Source organism: Neodiprion virginianus, chromosome 5 (genome assembly GCF_021901495.1).
Source record: "Neodiprion virginianus isolate iyNeoVirg1 chromosome 5, iyNeoVirg1.1, whole genome shotgun sequence".
NCBI lineage: Eukaryota > Metazoa > Arthropoda > Insecta > Hymenoptera > Diprionidae > Neodiprion > Neodiprion virginianus.
Window position 1 is genome coordinate 21532535 of NC_060881.1, and position 15260 is coordinate 21547794.

Consider the following 15260-nt stretch of genomic DNA (forward strand, 5'->3'; position numbering starts at 1 on the left):
AATGGATACCGAGGTGTACGCCGAACGTAAACTATACTCCGCATGATCCGCTGCATACATATGAGATACTCAACACGGAACGGAAATGGGATGCTACAATCAACATTTATTTGCTGTGTTTCTGACCCAAATTTGTATATAAACATAAAAAATGTGTACGGCATGTGTGGGTATTTTGATTTTGCAGGATATACTTGGACGGCAGGCTACGTCTCGAGATTCTTTATTATTTCCTCAGACGCAATGTAGCCAAGCAGCTGCATCTCCTTAACAATCGTCGGGTTCTTGCTCAGCGAGTCTATCCATTTGTAGTAGGGAAGTTCGTTTCTGGTACCACCGTATTTTTTCGGCAGTGATGTTGGGACCACGTGTCTATGCAGACTTTCCATGTCCGACCCGTGAAAGAAGATCTTGTCCCTCATCCTGGCGTCCAGGAGTGGCTTAAAGACCGCGAATATAGCGTCGAACACCCAGGACTGATGCAGGATGTGAATGGCGTGGGACTTTATGGGAAACGAAGTCACCATCAGGGCCAAAACCATGCTCGCTATCTGGAGAACAATTCGGAATGTTATAAATCGCCGCGAACCATTTTAAGTCGCGGGTATCTCACCTGCGGCGTCACTGTCCATGCGTGAGCCATTGCCAGACCTTCCAAATCGAATATAACGACACCACCGAGGATCTGGGCTCTTGGTTCCAGTACGCCAAGCTCCAGAACTACCACCGTCGCCTTGAAAATCTCGATTATAGAGTACTTCCTGGGGTCCCAGTTCCCGATCCTGAATATCATCATCCGTCGACCGCACTGCGTCCGGTAGGCAGGCACCGTCATTATGTCATCGTCGCCAATGTGCCGCATTTCCAAGGGATTCAGACCACGGTGAATATCCGGATGGTCATCCTTGAAGTTGTAGTAGTTTACCACCTGTTGATCACTGTCATTGAGTATATCGTGCCTCACCGTGAGTAACGAACCTTTTCCCGGTCTTACGAAACTACTGAATGCTAGTTCGTGAATATCCACGAGTTCTTAAAATGTTCGTTGATCTGAGTTTTTGATATTTGCCACGATAAATAGTTTGGCAAATTAGTTTTACGCAATATTTTACAACGGAACCCATTTTCGACATGGAACAGCTGAGGCTACGCATAAAGATTGCGCAGCCCATAACCGATCAAACAGAGGTATTAAGAGCATCCTGAAGTGTATGACCGTTTTGCATAACGCCTTGGCACAGTAAAATCCCAGCAACGCCGTCGCGGGCCATCGTTACTCTTTACTTCATGTGCATAGGGTGGCAACGCACACAGATAAATAGAAATCTAGTCAGACACGGTTAGCTCACTCGGTACTCGGCTTACAGCACTGAAAAATTACGCCTCAGATCGAGTAGAGTGTCTCGTAACACGCATGAAACCTGTCTAGGTTGGGTTTAATTATGTGCATTCATTCGTGTCTGCTGTCACTTGTTAGGAAAGAACCGACCGTTTGGCCGGCAAGCCGGCCGGCTAGCTGACTGTTTGATTGAGTATCACGTTGACCGAAAGATTGCTTAAAAAGAAACTTGCGCTCTGATTGCACAGATTATGACCACAAGTATTAAACTTCCTTGCATAATCGTTATATTGAAATAAACCGCAATGGCATCTATGAACTTTTAGTACCGTGAGACGCCTAGTCCAAACTCTGGCGCCCACCATTTGATATGCTTCAATATTTTCTTAAGTGAACTCACCAGCCTATGCGCCTTGTTTACGTTGAAGCGACGTGCCCGAAGAAACCGGATCAAAAACGCATCGTCCATCCGATGTGGCGTGCACTCCCCTCTCTCTGAAACCACGAAAATAAACACCGAAGACATGCATATGCTTCTTTTGCAACAAGTGAAAATTTTTACGCACCGTAAATCATGTCCCGGAGTTCATCAATCGTCAGGCATTTGACCTCGTCCGTTTCCCCGAGTTGGGTTCTCGCATATTCCATCACCTCTTCTGGCGGTTCGCTCAGGTCAAGTGCCACCTCTTCATCGTCGGGCTCATTTTCGATCTTCGGCTCCGGCATTCTTCTACCGTTTCTGCTTGGTCCAAAATTCCCTGCCTCTTGGTCTTCACTTCTGAATTCGATTTGCGGCGAAAACAGCGACGGTTTATCAGTTTCACCACCGATCACTAAGCCCTCTGCATCGATGTTCTTCAGCGCGTTTCTGCACTCCGTGTCATCTACGGAGCTTCCAATCGGTTTTTCTGAGTTCTGCGTTCCAACGAGGTTGGAAGTCAGTCTGTGGTGATTAAAGTCCTCAGGATAGCTGGGTCGCACCCTCTCGATCTTGATCCTCTCGAAATCGTCTTCGGGCAGCCTCTCGCTATTCTTGTTTATCGGGTCGTGAAGCTCCTGGATGCGAACCGCGTCGGCTGATTCCTCCTGCGCAAATACCGACAGACACTTTGACTATACCATGGATCAGGATTCGGGCTCCCTCCCCATTCCGTGTCATGTTGTGTTGTCGGAGAACACGCGGGGGGCTCGGTTTCATCCATACCCACATTCACATGACACGAACACCATTACAAAGTTATTTGATGACTTGAAACCCACAGTCATGTCACGATTGAAGTACCGCCCGACGTACTGTAGGCCGATGGAGTTGCGCAGTAATTGGTCTCTTCCGTTCTCTTGTTTTATCATTTCGTTTCTTGCTTTTCCCCCCACACGTTTTTGTCTTTTTGTTCTGTTTTTTCACCCGCCACCTCAAGTCACGACCGCAGTTTCGCGTTGAGCCCACGACGAAGCAGCCGCCGTATCCTTTTTTCTAATATACATCATAAATCAATTGAGCAATTTTATATTTCGCCAATTAACCTGCTGCCATATTGCCGAATATTTTTATCAAGCAGACTATAATAAAATCTCAAAATTAAAAGTGCTGATTTTATTTACTAAGCTCAGTGTAGTAAGAAAATTCGGTACTCTGTATGTTTTTGAATAATATTTCAAACGTCTGTTCCTTGTTACATAGTCAGTTTCTCATTTCTGTACGTGAATTAATTAATATTAAACTAACAACCATTGTTTTCAGAAATACATAATTAGCCTACTTTTCGATTCTCACGATGAAATATTAAATAGTGATTTCTATTAATTGCGCAGATTTGAAAGCTGTAGGTACGAGAAAAATCGTACACCCACAAAGTTGTTATAATAACTGTTGAATGAATTTGTTAATGTTAAAAAAAAAACTCAGTTTTTTGTCAACCTTGACGGTTATTTCCTGATAAAAATTTTACCATTCATATATTTCGAATACATTTTTCGTGCTCCCCGAAATTTTAATCGACACCGATCCTGCGAATCACCAAGGATCAAATACAGCGGCCTTTAGATACACGACACGAGACACAGATGCTTTGAGTTCGCATTACGAAACCTGGCCATGGTCATCCTGTTGCATCCGAGTGGTTTGCCACTTTCACAATCGCAAGTCACGTATATAATGCACGTCTTTTACTGTACATACGTACGTGTAAATATACGTGAAACACTTGCGTGTTCGCACCTTTTCTGTGCAGCAATGCCGCGGCCTCTGTAGCACATGTGTAAACACGCGTATGGGTATTCGAAGGCCTTTTGTCCGCACAAGTATACCCCCCCCCCCCCCCCCATCCATTCCGCTCCAATTCACTCCGTACGAATGGAAACGATGACCTCAAAATCGATTGTGTAATCTTTGTTATTAGATCCCTAGCGTTTCTAACGCCACTTTTATTTTCTCCGAAATTCCCTGTAGCTCCTTACAGAAATTGGAGGTCTAAAACGAAATGTTTATTTCTTTTTTTTTTTTTTTTTCTTTTACTATTGTTTTTTGTTCACCGATTCCCTATTTGTATCATACGTTCTTCGTTTCAATAACATTTCGTACCCATTCACAATGCCGAATTTACAGAAAGTGAATATTTTCTCTCCTTGCGTAAGTTTCATTCGGAGTACGTGGTGAACAAAAATTTCAAACAATGGGATCTGTGTTAGATTTTTTTTAGTCTGAACTGTAATTGTCTTAAAATATATACTTATGCACGACAACTATTACGTGAACCGTATGATAAATATTTGAGGGAAATTTTTGAATTCCCAATTATCTCTTTGCGCGAGTTCTGTAGTTTTTATCGACTGGGAATTGTATGTTTTTACTTTCATATTTGAAGTATTTTTGACATTTCGGATTTGGTTTATTTGATCTCTTTTGACCCAAATAATGACAGGTTGAGTAATAGATAACACGCAGTTTTTTCTGCGGTTATGTAAGAGGTGGAGCTCGTATACCACACGTTCTCTTACTTCGTACTGGTCAAAGTCTTGTGCGGTGGCCTAATACAAGATAAAATTATAAATAGATATACGAAAAATTGAAAGAATTTACGGTTATTAATGGATCTGTGATGTTATGAAATGGATAAAAAATACATTTGTGGTACTGACAATTAGCGAATTGCAATAAATTACTAGTGAAAGAATGTGGTGTTCATATTTCATATTGTAACGGGTACCGTACAATATATTTTAACTATCAAGTATTGTCCGAAATAGTGATCAACCGATCAAATCGATTTGAATGGAAAGTAATCTTGATGCGAAATCCGTTGATAAATATCCCTGTTCTTCCTTCTTCTTGTGTTTCTTATTACATTTTTTACCTGTATCGTTTCAACATGTGGCACATCGAATCGTATTCTCTTTCTCCTATTGTTCGTCCGTATATTACCCGAGCGTATCTCCTCGAATTATGAGTGGCAGACAAAGAGAAAAAGAGACGAAGATACAGAAATTGCGTAGCTGAAATCATGCTGCGACTTTACAGAAACCTTTGGAAATTGCACCCTAAGTTGAAATAGTACAAAGCTTGGGTACATGGAATTGAGGTGCTAGTTAACTTCTAAATTATTATACCAACATACGTATCAGAATGTGCCAATAAAACAATCTAGTTGTTAAATTCGAAACTGCTTATTTAATACGTTATAGAAGAGACACACAATTTGAGAAATTCCAGAAGGTTTCATTGAAATCGTTTCATATTTAAGGGTCACGGGTCTAAAAAATGTGCGTTTTTGAATCATTTATATCATTTTCAAACATAAAATTTATCGTTAGAAATTCGTGAAATACATAATATTCCGCAGTTCAAAGCTGTTACAGTGTATAATGTTCATTTTGTATTACGATCGTTAAATGCAATTTATAACGGGTCGATTTTCAGGTCAAAAACACGTTACGTTTTTTTGTTATTCAACTGTGTCTTGTGGAAAGTTTTAGTTTCCAAATTTCCAAATTTAAACTGTTGTTAATGAAACGTTTTAATTTGTTAGAAACGATTTTACGGTTTCGAGAATATATCCATTTTTTACGAGGCTAGAGTCAAACAGTGCTTCGAAAAACCAAAGGTTACCAGAATGAGAGACGCAACATACGGAAAGATTGTTCACTCGATTCAGAATTAATACTGACTTTTTGAAATATAACCCCTCATGTTGGGATTTAAATAATGATTATCAGAAGTCTTTACACTTGTTCTCATTACTGTGCGTTGTTGACGACACTGTTGAAGGAGGGGTTACTCTGATAAAGCAGTTTAATTTATTCATTTACAAAAATAAAGAGCAAAAACATTATTATTTGATAAAAGCAAAATTATTATAAAATGTTTTCAAACACAAGCAAATCAACATTATGAAGAAAAGCGAATTATATAAATGTAACTGAAATTTAAGAAATTTATATAAAATTAATAAAAGTGATAAGCATAATTTATTGTTAAATCCTTGCTTAATCGTTAGGTAACATAGGTTAATATTTCAATAATATTACAGGCATGTTTTGTCCTATTTTTTGAAGCATTATTCGTTTGTGATTCCATAAGAAATGAATATGTTCCGGAAAACGTAAAATCGTTTCTGACAACATTTCCGAAAAATTAAATCATTTACAAGACTTTAAATTTGGAAATTTTTTATCATTCACTATTCTTTTATGAACTGTACAGAGTGTAAAACACGTAATGTGTCGCCGTTTGACCAGATGATTCTCCAGATCGAGATCGTTGAAGATCTTGCAAGATATGTATTCGTAAAATTGCTCTTGACCTTGATTGTCAAGGTCAAACGGGATCGAAAAATTTTATGATCGTAAGAAATTCTAATCGTCCAGAGGAACCAAAAGCCTTGTGAGGAAACATGTGTAGCATAGGGATTTCTTGACGAGTGTAAAGTGCCGAAGGCGAGTCAAGAAGTCACAAATCCTATTTTCTGTGCTACGTCCGACAGGATGTTTTGACAAAAAACTACACAACAGTCGAGTCGTTGACCGATTTAGCGCATAGACACACATTTTTGAGTACCATGATCCCAAAATATGAACCGGTTTCAGTGAAACTTCTTGGAATCGCTCTCAGTGTTTCTCCTCTAAAATATATTGAACGAGCAGCTTTAAATTCGACAACAAGTTTTGGTTGATTTCTTTTTTTTCTTTGCTAATTCTACCACTTTTTTAATTTCTTTCGCATATTTGAATGATTCGTTTATTTTTTTTTCCCTCACTTCGTGACTAAAATAAACCAGACAACGAAGCAACGTATAAAGAGGCAAAGAAAGATGATGAGAATCCAAGAATAAGATTATATACATTTATTTACGTCATTCGATATATCGCGTGCGGAAGACGTCTTGAAAATAGACGTAACAATTTTAATTTCTTACTAGATGATTATTAATTTTATAACCGTGCAAAAGAGGGTTCGTACAAATATTGATATTTTTCTTTCTGTAACTTACCGACACAGAAAATTGACAAACATGTCAACATTGAAGATAATAATCATTTATACATATAACTTGTACACCGAAAATTTTCTAGATAATTATCCACACATCTTTTAGACGACTTGTAAACGTCATTTCGGATATACAACTATATATATATAATATATATATATATATATATATATATATAATGCTTTAACATTTTTCATTCTTCTCACGGACGATTCATCTGGACTTCTTCCAGGCGTCTAAACTCTCGAAATTATCGTACGTATGTCTTGTAAACTTCGTTGTAGATTTACTGGACGTTTTATAAACTTCGTTTCAGATATACCAGACGTCTTTCAGACTTTATTTTCGATATACTAGACCTCTTTGACAAATCTTCAATACGGCTTGGTTCTATCGTAAAAAAAAAAAAGTTTAAAAAAACAATGACAGAAATTTTTCCAAAGAAACCTAGCAGACGTTTACAATATATCTCGACGTCTAACTGGCGTTTAAATTTTTCGAAATATCTTGTAGACGTGTTCCGGCGTGTTTTTTCACACTCGCGTCGTTCTTTTATAGAATTTGTGCTAACGCGTAACACCGGCGATACGGGATTAAAGATGTGGTCATAATTCAAAACGTAATAGTCATTAGTCGGTAAGCAGACGAACATGCGGAATAATAACATGAATGGACGGACGGTTATTACTTAAGTTAATGGTACGTACATACGGTTTGGATACTAGTAAAGATGTAACCAGGAAACCGGCGTCCGATCACGTTCACCTTCCAACAATCCAGGATGAGAACTGCACGACGGCAACCCGTTTGGGTATAGTAGCCGAGCTAAAAACGCATAGCGGAATGGAAAACTATATAGATATACATATTATAGACGTACGAATGCTGCCGGGTATATAAACCCAACCGCGATTGCGATCTGAAATTATTTGTGTGCGTGAAAATGCTGTTGCGCCTGTTCATGCACGTATACCATATACAAAGGCACCGGTGGTGTACATACGGGGCATTCCATGCAAAATGAACCAATCCCACCCCTCACCATTTTCAATTGTGTGAAACTTTTCCGATTCATGATCCTCTAAGACCCCAAGTTCAATGGGGAAAATTCTTTTTCTCGAATCACTCTTGAGTTACAAATATTGTACAAAGATTCTTAAGCGAATAACACATTTTTGCAACAATTTTGAAATATTCACAACAGTTTTATTTTCAGTTCCTCTCCATTTTAAGATTTATCCTGCGTTGATTCGAGTACATAGTTTGAAATATTCTTGTTTCACAAGAATCGATGTTTAAAATACTGGCAAATGGAAAAAAATTGTGAAACATTTCTCACACTGTAAGAAAGAACGCGTTAAAAATATTGATATTTAAATTGATTGCTAGTGATTTTTCCAAAACTTGTACAGCTACGGTATAAATTTTAATCTTTGGAAATCACCGACGTGCTTGAAAGAATAATAAAAAAAAAAAATCAAATCATTTATTCTAACCAATCGTTCTTTGCCAATTATCTGAGAAAAATTAATACGATTATCGTAAATTCATTTGGAAATTTTGATAACGTATCGATGTAGGCGTACAACGAAAAATGGTAAAAAAATTAATTTCATTTTCTGAATAATTTTAACGGTTCAAAAACCGTTCCATCGTGAGACTATTCTCAAAATAATTGGAACAAAAGAAAAAATTTTAGAAAAATTATTGGAATCCATGTCACGCCGAAGTCATCGATGATCGTTTCATTTCCAATTAATTCGGGGTCAAAGTAACGTTGTCGCCAGTTTAAAAAAAGTTTCAACAAAATTTACTATGGTAAGGGTTGAGATCGTTAGATTTGGCACGGAACGCCCCATACGTATGCACGTATACTATACGCGCGCATATATCGAGTTTGAGAAAGTCTGACGAACAACGATCGCGAGGGCGACCGGTAAGCCGGCTTTGCAGGTAACAACACTCGACTTCGTGACCTGACCTCCAGACATTACACGCTCTCAAACCGTATACCCGCAATATTATCCCGCACTCGTATTTATTCCACATACAATCACCGACTCGCCAGCTGATACTCTCACTTTCGTTACCGGCACCGACGCCAGGTAGCGATACCTGTCCTTGTTACCGGAAAATTAGACGATTAATCGGTTTGAACAAACGATAAGATTATAACTCGCGGTCGATACAATGACTGTAAAGTTGATACGGTATTTCGATACCTGTGTATAACTACGAATTCACCTTAAATATTCCCGTTATGATACACTGCGTACGTACACATGCATTTATTCGGGACACGGTCAAGTTTTTTGTTTCCTCTCTACTTTTTTTTTGTTGTTGTAAATTGCCCGACTACAATGTGCCGGTAATGATTTTTAAACTTCAACGATCTAGATTAATATTATTCAAGTAGAGGATGTGGCTGATTCCGACAATTATCGGTACACCACGAGGTACGGAAAATTTTTTTTCCCTTCAAGGTCAGACTTTCTATTTGGCTGCAATTAATAAAACACGCGATATAAGAAAAGTAAAAAGTTCATGAACGTGTTTTTCGTAAACGGTAGGGATTAGAGGTCTAAAATTTGGAGGATTTTCATATCTCAGTAAACGTGATGACGTACCGAAATCGCAGCCAAATCGAATTTTTTCTACGCGGCGGTGTACCGATAATTTTCGAAATCAGTCATGTGTGTACGAGATAAAAATTTTTGTTTCAGTGTCGTTAACTGCGATACTTTGAATTCGTGTTTTGATTTTTTTTTTCCCCCATTCTTTTGACTCTCACGTCTTGCTCACGTTTTGCACGACGTTGCGGGCAAGTTCAATGACCTGAAACGATTCGTCGGAGTCATCGTATTAACTGATTGCAACGGCCAAATTTGAATGTATAAATAGTCGATTGGTCATTAAATATAGGTCAGGGTGTGCGGAGAGTAAGAAGAAAAAAGTAAATATAAAAGATAAATCAAAGTCGAAGAAACATGATATCATTTCCTAAAAGAGGAAAAAAAAAAGACACGACGGTGAGAATATTTCGGGTGCTTGTTGTGTGAGATTTTTGCCCTGTCTCAATTTGCCCAAGGCAACAATTACACGCGCTTGCGTGCTTTCATATTCATCGTTACTTGCACGATGGCCACAAAACACTCACGACGTCACACGGGCAGTTAGTGCAACTACGAAAGTACGTAAGTGTAAGTGCCTCGGGCGAATTGATTAAGACACGACAATAATTACAGACCTGAAATTTCAGGGACGATACCGCATTCCCAAGTTCTACTTCGCGCAGACTGTTCCAAAGCTGGGTGTCCGAATACTGGTCGAAAGGATCCGGGTTGTAACGGAGAATCGTTGAGAACAGAATTGGCTCCTGAGGGATGATCGAAATCCGGGGTCGCAACTCGTGTAGTTCAATCGACTTCGCGTCGATCCCGTCCAGCAGAATTTCTCCCTCCAGTCCATTTCCGGTGAGATGAAACAGCGCTGAGATCAACGAGGATTTCCCAGCCTCGGTTCTTCCCGCTATACCGATTTTCCAGCCAGGCTTTATGTTCAGGTTTAGGTTCTATAAAAACAGTTTTTGGGAATTAAACAGTGTGGCACTGATGCCGAACTCCTCGGTTAACGAGCTTCGAAATCTGATGAACGGTAATCACGCATAGCCTTCAAGAATACGCTAGGTCAGTTCAAATCGACCGATACACCAACCGAAAGTTTCATGACATGACGAATTCTTGTGTCATCATGAAAATCGGGGTAAATCTTTCGAACTGTCTCTCGACAGGATAAAATGTAGGTTGAAAGATTATTGTGACCTGAAGATTTAAAAAAAGTAAAGTAAAAGCGAAGTATGCAAATTATGAAGTCAATTTTGATAAAATTGGAAATATGTACGAATAACGAATAACTCTCTCCTCCAGTGTATGATATGTAATATTTTCCTTGGATTGGAAAAAAATAAAGTAGCTCTGTTATGTGTCGTTGCATTCGTCTTGACGTCGGCTTTGATTTGAGAAAAAACAAACCCGTGCTTCATTTAGTAGAATGTCCGCAATTCGAATGTCGCAAAAATTAAATATGAAATAATATTTGAAACTAAAGAGAAAAAAATTTGTACAGTTGACACAACAAGCCGAATCCCTTACAACATGCAAAACGAATCCCTTTGAAAATTTAAACAATTATTCAAATCAGTATACTTACTCGCCGACTCCTCGATGTTTCATACTATGAAATAAGTAGTAGTTCTCTTAGCATCTGTCCGGATTGAGTGGTCAAGCGGCGCACTTTTCATGCCCCAATAATGCAGTTTATTTTTTGTAATAACTGTAAAATCGACGTAGGCAGCATTCAAGATTTCCTATAATCCCTGCTCTATAGCTATATGTATATGCACAAAAAATTCTTCAAATTATTAATCATGGCAACTTGAAGATAATAATGACAACAGTATCTTGAGACCGATAATAATAATAGTATATAAATTAGGTTTCACCCGATAACCCAAATTATTGTTGTCATCACTTTTTTGTTCAATAAAATCATAACTGCAAGGTAATTTACCTACAGTGTGCTTGGTCATCGTGTTCTTAGCGTGGTCTCTAGGTGGCGGTTCTCAGGGCGTTATAGTAGAGACTTGCATAAAACGTTTTTGCATCTACATTGCCTCCGATGCGGCGCTGTAAAAATTGTAGTCGCGGTGAGATTAAACAGTTCATCGGAGACCACCTAAAGTGTACGTAGGGAAAGAAGAAGAGGCAGAATAATACGAAGAAGATGAAAAAAAGTAGAAGAAGAAGGAGAAGAAGTATAATGAGAAGTGTGACTTCTTAAACAAGTTGATTTCGTTAAGCTAAGTGATTTTTATTTTTTCCATTTAAACTTATTCATTGTTGAATACGTATGATTGAATGAACTGAATGTGCCTTCTGCCAGAAACTTTTTACGACTGAAAGAAACAAATTAAGTTTCTTAGACTACACAAATCTACATCTTGTAGGTACCACCTGTCTCGTTGATCCAAGACAGCGAATATAATTCGACTAACTGCAAATACTTTTGTTCCATATCCATTCCTATTCGACGCTTTTGAATTCAATCCATTTATACAATTATGTTTCTAAAAGCAATATGCAGTATAGGGACAAGCGGTTTTGAATATTAAATTACCTCAGTATATCTCTACTACTATTGTTTATAAGTAATCAATATAGGTTTTCAGACGAAAGCTCCGGAAAATTTCAAGTTTTTAACGCAGGTAATGTCGGGTAATACAAATTTACGTTGTATATCCATAGGAACGCCGGAAGTTGATACGTTGTTGCAATTAATTAATTTAGCATAAACGATGAAGTGAATGTCGAGGTCCTTCTCAATTACGAGCAAAGTATGTCTACATAATTTATTCAAGGTTATCCATTTTGCCTCGGAATTTTATTACTTTCCAAAGCGCACAAAATACCTGCATACAGGAAAAAAACATCGTCTTAAAGTCGAAATTGTCTCGAATACATTTTCATCGGTTTATCGAATTTAAATCGTTGTGCCTGGAGAAGGTTGTACTTGAAACGTACAACCTGTACGCTTTAAAACGATGAAAAAATTAGTAGACTTGTTCGATTTCAATTTGCAATCAGTCGCTTTACCCGGAAGATTATTCTCCGCGATTTCTTTTATTACATCAGTATTGTTGAATAGCTAATTTTTCAAAATTACACAGACATTGATTTTGATCAACAAACAAATAACAATACTGAAGTGACTATTCAGAGAAAAAAATTTTTTGTTATGTGGAAAACAGTTTTCTCAAAAAGAAAAACCGTCGTTAAGTAAAATTGAACGATTCTACTAAATTTTCCCGACGTTTTTAACCAGTTTGGAATAAAACATTGATATCGAAGCTTATGTTTATAATTTTAATTTCTTTCTTTCCACATTTCCGGAGCAAACACCATAGCTTACGATCGTAATAATATGAAGAACACTTAGTGTGCGACCATCTTGTAATAAATTATTAAAAAAATGTTGATTTTGAACTGCACGACCTCGTTAAAAACCATACCGGCTGGTCGATAGATCGACTTCTACTTCTGTTCCTGATTAATAAATTTTTACCAATAACAAACAAAGTTTATTTTCGATTTAATGATATTTGAATCGAAATGGTTTTAGGTTCCCCCGCCAGAAGAAACAGAAAACGATGAAGAAAATGACGATAGTCGCGATGATACGATATGGTACCAAGTAGAAGTGACCTTGTCAAGACGGAATACACGATTTTCAGGTCTTAAAACGCTCGCTAAAAAAACCTGTTAACCACACTTCAACGTCTCGAAAAAGAGACCGCTGAATTGACAAAACCTACACTGTTAAAGATTTCTATATGTAATTTCTCACACTGTATTAGAAGTTTTGTCCGGATACGGAACATTGAACTCACCATACATTTGCTGTGTATTCAATTTACAAACACAATAAATTTACTACAAAATTTAGTGAAATCAAATTACTTTTTTGTGTTTTTCCTATAAATTTTAGTAAAATCGAAAATTTTCATTGTAAATTTCAAACAAATGTATAGTAATTTACGTTGCTGCACTAAATTTGTAAATTTACACCTCTTTTACACAGTAAATGTGTAGTAAATTCACAATCATTTTTAACATTGTAGTCTTCAACTCGCGAACACGGTCAAGAAAATCGAAGCAGAGCGAAGGAAGCTACGAAACAAAATACAAGAATTAACGATATTTAACCGGAGGTGAGGAGGTGTTTTACCCGGTGCCAAACTTCCTGCCTTACAGGACACAATTTTAAATAAGCGCAATTTTTGTATTTTTGCGTACGAGCAAACCGAAACCGGAAAAAAAACATTCACGGGGTTAAGGATCCTAAGCTTCCCAAGGACTGTATATTTTCTAATCTGTGTTAATTGCAGGTAAAAAATTATATGTAAACAGTGTAATACTAATTGGACATTTCTTACAGGTCGATACACAAAAAAAAAAAGAAAAGAAATCTTTATTGTCAATTACAAGCGACCAACTAAAACTTCTACAATCAGTAATCATGTTACGAAAACGTGTGAAAATGCTGCAAAAAATATGAAAGAAAACTAGAAATTCGTTACGTCGAATGTTATTTTTTTTATTTTTCATCACCTTTGGTGACATAACAAGAGTGTTGGTTTCAGTCGAAAATCACTTTTACCATTCCAACGAGTCTTTACAATGTTGAACCTCCAGAATCTGAAAAACCGATTTTGTCCGACAAACTCCCGCGGCGATCTCGGAAACGACTCGATGAAAGAATTTAAAACTTAAACGATTTTACGATCAAATGATGGAAAGGAAAAATTGCCACGTGCCGTTTAATTTAAGCTTCTGATTTTACCGGAAATGAACCGATACTTTGTAAATGGTAGTAAGAATATGGCATGAATTCTACGAATTTATAATTTCGATTTTGTAAAAACTATTCCATTTCTTCATTGCTGCATATACAATGGCGCTGTTAACTCCTTTTTCAAGCCGCGTTTGGAACACGTGTACTTGGATATTTGGAGGTATATACGTCAACGTTAAGATCGACCAAGGCACCTCCTTAAATTCCTCACCACAAAAGGCAAAAAATCCACGATATCTTTGACAAAGATTAATGCGGATATGTAGTAAAGTACTACCAGATGTACAATTGAGGACAATGAATCTGAGACGGCTAATTTTTTACACTAGACAGTTATGTTGGCAATACAGAGAAACCTACAGCGCCACAGTGGGCCGAGCGCGAAACAAATTCAATCTCAATAAACATAACATAACCCATGACCGTCGAATCTGAACTTACGATTAGAACACCGCTGGGATAATCACTTGTTCAATCCAACATCCAATTTCGCGCTCGGCCGACTGTGGCGCTGTAGGTTTCTCTGTGTTGCCAACATAACTATCTAGTGTAAAAACTTAGGTATCTCAGATTCATTGTCCCCGAGTGTACAACAAGTGGACAGAGCTCCATTGCTCCTAATTTTGGTTGAAATGGAGTATCGCATGTCCATCATGGATGTCCACATCCACTGGAGACGAATGTTCCGCGTGAGCAATTTTCCGATCGTAATGTAAGTCACCTAAACAGAAGAACAAGAAGTGTCGATGAAATGGCGGCTAAAGCGGGGATCGAGAATTATACCGATTACGGAAAAATGCTAGTACCTAGTTTACCTCGGGTTTCTTTGCCTGATGATTCACGGCCGAGGCAAACTCCCCCTCCACATTCGCCGGTCGAGTCATAGGTCACGTACGTAAGAAACGCCTGCTGGAAGGTTGGAGCGAATTGAGCCGAACAACGAACAACAGGACTGACGCAATTTCGATCCGGTTTTATAGCTTCGCGGTTCACAAGCCGGACTCACAACAAGCATTTGAACTTGG

General features: G+C 38.0%; 1 protein-coding gene across 7 annotated transcripts; it reads right to left on the minus strand.

Moving 5' to 3' along the window:
* Window positions 1-86: 86 nt before the first annotated feature.
* Window positions 87-15190, minus strand: LOC124305490 (alpha-tocopherol transfer protein-like). Of its 7 annotated transcripts, none has more exons than XM_046765007.1 (8): window positions 15051-15190; window positions 14845-14956; window positions 13992-14021; window positions 2600-2676; window positions 1906-2425; window positions 1740-1834; window positions 614-928; window positions 87-551 (listed from the first exon to the last, which is right to left on the minus strand). In XM_046765007.1, the coding sequence occupies exons 1-8, from the start codon at window positions 15117-15119 to the stop codon at window positions 207-209; spliced, it is 1563 nt and encodes a 520-aa protein (XP_046620963.1). In that variant the 5' UTR covers window positions 15120-15190; the 3' UTR covers window positions 87-206. The 7 variants fall into 7 exon arrangements, with proteins under 7 accessions (XP_046620963.1, XP_046620964.1, XP_046620968.1 ...); XM_046765008.1 differs by having other exon boundaries at window positions 15042-15173; XM_046765012.1 differs by having other exon boundaries at window positions 13961-14021; window positions 15042-15173.
* Between the last annotated feature and the right edge of the window lie 70 nt (window positions 15191-15260).

What these genes read in the sequence shown, in the direction of transcription:
- LOC124305490 (XM_046765006.1), bottom strand. An exon ending in TCTTTACTAGTATCCAAACC is followed by an intron (nt 2,426 to 7,536) that starts GTATGTACGTAC and finishes GTATTTGCGCAG; the next exon opens with GAGGAATCAGCCGACGCGGT. An exon ending in CATGGACAGTGACGCCGCAG is followed by an intron (nt 552 to 613) that starts GTGAGATACCCG and finishes ATTGTTCTCCAG; the next exon opens with ATAGCGAGCATGGTTTTGGC.